This window comes from Sinocyclocheilus anshuiensis, unplaced genomic scaffold (genome assembly GCF_001515605.1).
Source record: "Sinocyclocheilus anshuiensis isolate Anshui unplaced genomic scaffold, SAMN03320099.WGS_v1.1 scaffold352, whole genome shotgun sequence".
In the NCBI taxonomy this organism is placed as follows: domain Eukaryota; kingdom Metazoa; phylum Chordata; class Actinopteri; order Cypriniformes; family Cyprinidae; genus Sinocyclocheilus; species Sinocyclocheilus anshuiensis.
The window spans coordinates 1236362-1242361 of NW_015557093.1; the positions used below are offsets into that span (position 1 = coordinate 1236362).

Below are 6000 nucleotides of genomic sequence, written 5' to 3' on the forward strand. Positions count from 1 at the left end.
CTTTTGTACCTTTTTTACTTAGAGTGTAGGCAAATAAATTCATATTTAGAGAAGCAATCGCTCAAAGTCCTAGCAACCACATAACGACACCCTAGCAACCGCCCAAATTGTTCTGGCATTGTGACAAGAAGTCAAGGGTAAAGTAGCTGCAAAATGTTTCCCTCTGTTTGAAATTCTTTGCCTCTATAACGTGTACTGCGGATGTTATGTTTGTCTTTTTGATCTTTGTTGTCAAAGTCTTTTCGAAGCGTAATTGAACGAGTTAAGAGTTAGTTAGCCAAGTTATTTTTTCTTGGGTGCAAATTTGAAGTGCTGTGCTCTGTGGCTGCTTTGAGCTTTCTAACAGGTTGTGTGATCTGGTATGTCCTCTGGATTGCTGTAATTGGAAATTTCTTTGGTTTCGCCTCATTAGAGTATTTCTGAACGTGCGGGAATGCTAAAGAAGCCCATTATAGAGTGAATTGTCGAGCAGGGACCCTAGAACGTCTGCTCTTAATAACATGCACGGCCTTGGCTACGAGTTAACGGCTTCTTGGGTAAAGAAGGATTGAGAGCGCTGCAGTTTTCTCAAACGCCTTCCTCACCCGCTCTGCCCATCTCAGGACTCTTTCCCACTGGAGGAGATTAAATATAGACCAATATGTAAATGCTCGAGGCTGCAACACCTGATTTTTCTCGTATTTCCCTTCCTGGATCATGTATGCTGGGCCTCAGAGGAACGTCTCTGGATTCTGGAGGAATCTTGGCGTAAAAATCTCCTCTGAGGATTTGGAGATGCCAGCTAACAGTGTTACAGCACAAATGTGCATAGAGGAAACATTTTCTCACCTGAATGTACCCTATTTTTTAGATAAGTATGTTGCTTGGCTGGTTTTTTCAGTCTGTGTAACAGCTCCCCCATTTGAGTGAACTGAAATACTGCATATTCACTAATAACGCTGCCTTTTATTGATTTGCAGTTTGATTGGTTCATGATTGATGTGTAGTCTTAAATAATGTGCGCTTATCTTTGTTTTTTGTGTCGCTCTTCACAATTAATTAGACGGTATGAGACGAGAGCATGTTATAAAGCTAAATAATTAGTCTAATCAGACTGTCACGCTGAACGTGTTGTATTTGACAGACTAAATGTATTGTTTTAATAAGTGTTCTTATTTTATTTGACTGTGGATATGCAGGCATATCTGCTCTATCTACTGAATTGTGCTCGTTCATAAATTAAATCCAAATCCCCGGTTGTGAACAATTAGCTTTTAAAGGCGTTCTACTGTTGTCAGAGACAAAGAAACTATTTTGCTGCTTTGTTTGAAAATGTTGCCAACAATAGATTTAGAAGAGCTTTCATAGACTCGCACCGGCAGCCACAGCATCATAAATCATCAGGTGTTGGACTTTTTCTTTGTCTGTGTCTCTTACTGATCATCAAATTCAGCTGGATCTATTGTTTGCAAGTGGTGAACTTTTAATGAAAAGGAAGCGGTGTATTATCTACCAAGTGACAGAATTCTTCTCTTTATTTATGTCACATGCAAAGTTTGCCAAAGTTGGCAAAATGAGGAAACTTTTGCATAATTCATGTGTTGAAAAAATTGAACTGCATTCTCCTACGGCACTGAAATGTGGAAATGCATAAATATTTCACTTTATATTTGTAGACTTTGGGGAAAATAAATTATGGGAAATAAATTATATGTAGTGTAAACTGTTACTCTAAAATACACTGCTACAGCCTAAAAAATGACTCATAATTTTGATTTTATTGCTGGTTGGACTTATGTTTTTGAAACAATCAGTTCTGACAAGAGTAGATTTCAGAAGTGATTTGTTATGGACAGCAACAATTCAGTGTGACATGTCTTTGACCCTTTAGGAGATCCCGTTCTATCACATCTGGAGCGGCTCTCAGCGGACCCTGAACTGCACCTTCACACTGGAGAGACAGAGCATGAGCACCTGTGATCTCACCTGCACACTGTGTGTGTGGCAGGTAGAAGGAGAAGGACAAAGCTTCACCCTGGACTTCAACATCTCGAAGGTAACTGAGACCATCTGCAGTATGATATGCCAGTAAACAGTAGAGATTAGTATTATTAAAGCTCCTTCAGTGAGAATTGGAATTTGGAATTGAAATGATTTGATGTTGTATTGTGAGATTCTTACACCTAAGATTTTTTTTTGACATTATCCAAAACCTTGGTAAGTTGATTTGGATTTAGAACAGAATTGAAATAGATTTTTTTAAGCTAAAATGTTGAAAATGTAACTAAATTGAATAGACTTGATACTGTGGTCTGCACATATGCTTGTAACACATGCACATACAGTTGTGCTCATAAGTTTACATAGCCCTTGCAGAATGTGCAAAATGTTAATAATTGAAACAAAATAAGAGGGATCATGAAAATTGCATGTTATTTTTTATTTAGTACTGTCCTGAATAAGCTATTTCACATAACAGATGTTTACATATACGTACTCCACAAGACAAAATAATAACTGAATTTATAAAAATAACCCCATTGGAAGGTTTACATACCCTTGAATCGTAATACTATGCGTCATTTCCTGAATGATCCACGACTGCTTTTATATTTTGTGATAGTTGTTCCTTGTTTGTCCTGAGCAGTTCAACTGCCTGCTGTTCTTCAGAAAAATCCCCCAGCTCCTGCACATTCTTTGGTTTTCCAGCGTCTTCTGCATATTTGAAGCCTTTCCAACATTGACTGTATGATTTTTAAATCCATCTTTTAACACTGAGGACAATTGAGGGACTCGTGCATAACAAATTCAAATTAGATTTTGAATTTGAACAAAAGGTGAAAACGTACTGATGCTCAAGAAGGCCACAAAATGCATTAAGAGCTGGGGGGTGTAAACTTTTGATGATCAGGGTAAATTGTACTTATGTCTTTTGGGAAACATGTAAGTATTTATGTAGCTTCTGAAGTCCAGTACTAAATGAAAAAATATGATCGTTAAACAAAATGAGAAGAATTTACACATCATGTAATTTTCATGATCCCTTTTAGTTTATTTCAATTATTAACATTTTGCACATTCTGCAAAGGGTATGTAAACTTATGAGCAGAACTGTATATTAATTTTATATTATAATGAGAGTTTGGAGTTTTAATGTGAACTGAATATGAATTGAAATGTAGTCTACACATGCATATTTAAAATATTTCTCAAAAACTTTTGAATGTCTCATACTACTAACTATTTTCCAAACCGATTCTGCTGCAAACAATTAGATTTTGAATTTGGTTTATAATAAGAATTGTATGGAACGATATTCCGGACAATTTTCAAAAGGAATTGCAAATTGTATTTTCAATTGCGTTTTCCATATGTGGACGCATAAATTGTCACATAATCCAAATGCAATGAGAGATGCTGAGACAGGTGAAAAGCGTTTGGTTAATAGTGAATGTTGACCTATTGTGCGTACCGTTGTGGCTCCTGCTGTTAGCAGGGATAATCGCTACATTTGGGGTAAAAAAGACAGAATTATGTATTGTGCCAAGAAGGTTGTACTGTCTGTTCGTTCACACAGGTACAAACTGATTGGTAGCTGCCTTTAACGGAGCCTTTACCGATTACCTCCATTGATCAGAGCATTCGGCACGGTCGTCTGTGAGTGACGTCACCTCCCAATACAAACACGCCCCCTAGTATAGTCCCGCCCCTGACGATGATTGGCAGCTTTCCATGTAGACATTGGAAATTCAAATGCAAAAGGAATTGCGATTCCATTTGAGTTTTGGCAGGTTACATGCGCGACGCAGCGAGAGTGAAAAAGCAGACGTGGTAATTAATATTGCTATTTAAATATGACAGGCTCGTAACTCCTAAGACATGGGAAATACAGTTGCAAATGGGCTTTTTCATTTGAAATTTGGCAGTCACTGTGCGTTCGCGAAAGCGAAAATGCAAACAGTAATGCAGGATTTGCAATTGCATTTGGATTATGTGACAATTTATGCGTCCACATATTGAAAACGCAATTGAAAATACAATTTGCAATTCCTTTTGAAAATTGTCCGGAATGTCGTTCCATAGAATTGAAAATGATTTGGGAATTTAAATTTCACTTAAATTTAAATTATTAGTTGGAATTTAAATGTCACTTAAATTTCAATTAGTTCATTTAAAATATAAATGAGCACACAGAAATTTCTTTTAAATATTCTCCTAAATCTAGCTCAGCTAACTTGGATTTATTCATTCATTCATTCATTCATTCATTCATTCATTTCAATAAATGTAATAGACTTGGTACTGTGGTCCGCATGCAGAATGTTTATGAATTACAGTCAGAATTTGGAATTTAATGTGAACCGAATGTGAATTGAACTGTAGTCTACTCATGCATCTTTTAACCATTTCTCATAAACCTTTTGAATTCAGTTCAATTTAATTCTCACATTCTGCTAAATTATTTTCCAAACTTATTCTCATGCAAATGCAGATCTTTTCCATAGATCTTCAGATTAAAGTCTCTGTGCAGTTGGAATGAGTAACATATGAGGCTGAAATGTTCTTGACTCCAGGACATCAGACCACTGGACTCTGATTTCCTGTTAATGGACAACTGCACCCCTGCCCTGGCTGGTCCGAGCGCATTCCAGATCCCTTACCTCATCCGACAGAAGATCTGCAGCAGTCTGGACACCCCCTGTCCCAATGGAGCAGATTGGAGACTACTGGCCCAGAGACTGAAGCTTGACAGGTAAGATCTCTCAGTGCTAGAAGTTATTATCTCTTAGGTCTGGAATGGATCCTGTTTAACAAAATCTCAGGATTCTTGTTGTGGGTTGTGGAAACTGTTGTTTTGCAGAGTGCTGATATCTAGAGCAGATTGTGCGGTTCTCCACTTGCATATTAAATATAAACTTCCACAGGAAATTACAAGGCGGTGATTTAATTACTGTCCCATTGAACTTCCTCCAGGTAATGGAACATAATGGGCAGACTTCATTTGTCCAATAATGTTTACTTGCTCCAATTAATTACAATTTGAAGTGTTGTGGTGTGTGTTCAATTAGCACACTAGCCCAAAACGATCGATTGTCATTTACCTAGTTAAGAAAAAGCACAGAATCCACACAGGTGGAAATGTGCTTAACGTTTTTTTTTACTGAAAACACTGTCCTCAGAAAATGTTTTAAGACTTGAAAGCAGCACTAATAATGAATACAACCCCGACTGTAAACCATTTCTCACTGAGAACAGAGAGCATGTAGAAAACAACACTTAAAGCCCAAGGCATTTGAGGTACAGAAAAAGGCCGTTAGATCGAACAACCCACTTCAGCTTCCTTCGGGAGATGCATCTCGCAACATCTAATACGCTGCAAAAAGGGGTTGCTTTGTTCTTATTGATCAGCTTTGATCCGAAAGGTTCAGCCTGGTCAATGGAAAAGGTCACATGCAACCTGGGCTTTACGCTTTTAGAGGACTGAGACCCACAGTAGATAATTCATCAAATGAAAATGCAGGGCTGCTTTAGTTCAGGAGTTAACAAAAGGGTGTAAAGCATGTGTTCGGAAGAACTGAGCGTTCGTGCATTGGTTTAGTATATTGGAATGGATAATACTGTTTTATATTCCTCCGTGGAACAACTATGTCCAGCTAATGTGTCTCTCTGGACCAGCATGCATGGATTTTCTACTCTCGCTTTGAATGGAGTGCCAGAGAGGTTGATGTATTGGTTTAAGATAAGCTTCTTGATGTTTTATTTCATTTCAGGGAGTAATAACTTATGACTCTCCTGCAATCCTGATTTACTTCTCACAATGAAACAAACCATGCATTTTGAAACATATTCATTGCATTTCTAATATAGTTTATTTATTGTATCTGGTTATAAAGGAAAAACATAAGGCTATAACTGAGTGAATCTCACTGAAAATGTCCAGATCATATTTCACCTTAAAATTCAAATATTGTGTGTGTGTGTGTGTGTGTGTGTGTGTGTGTGTGTGTGTGTGTGTGGGTG

General features: G+C 37.5%; 1 protein-coding gene across 2 annotated transcripts in view; it reads left to right on the plus strand.

The window, feature by feature from the left end:
* LOC107677380 (netrin receptor UNC5A-like) overlaps nucleotides 1-6000 on the plus strand; it is a 204683-nt gene that overhangs the window by 193526 nt on the left and 5157 nt on the right. For both annotated transcript variants that reach the window (XM_016472262.1, XM_016472263.1), the window contains 2 exons: nucleotides 1871-2035; nucleotides 4554-4732. In XM_016472262.1, coding sequence (XP_016327748.1) covers nucleotides 1871-2035; nucleotides 4554-4732 — 344 coding nt within the window. The remainder of the gene's footprint in view (nucleotides 1-1870; nucleotides 2036-4553; nucleotides 4733-6000) is intronic.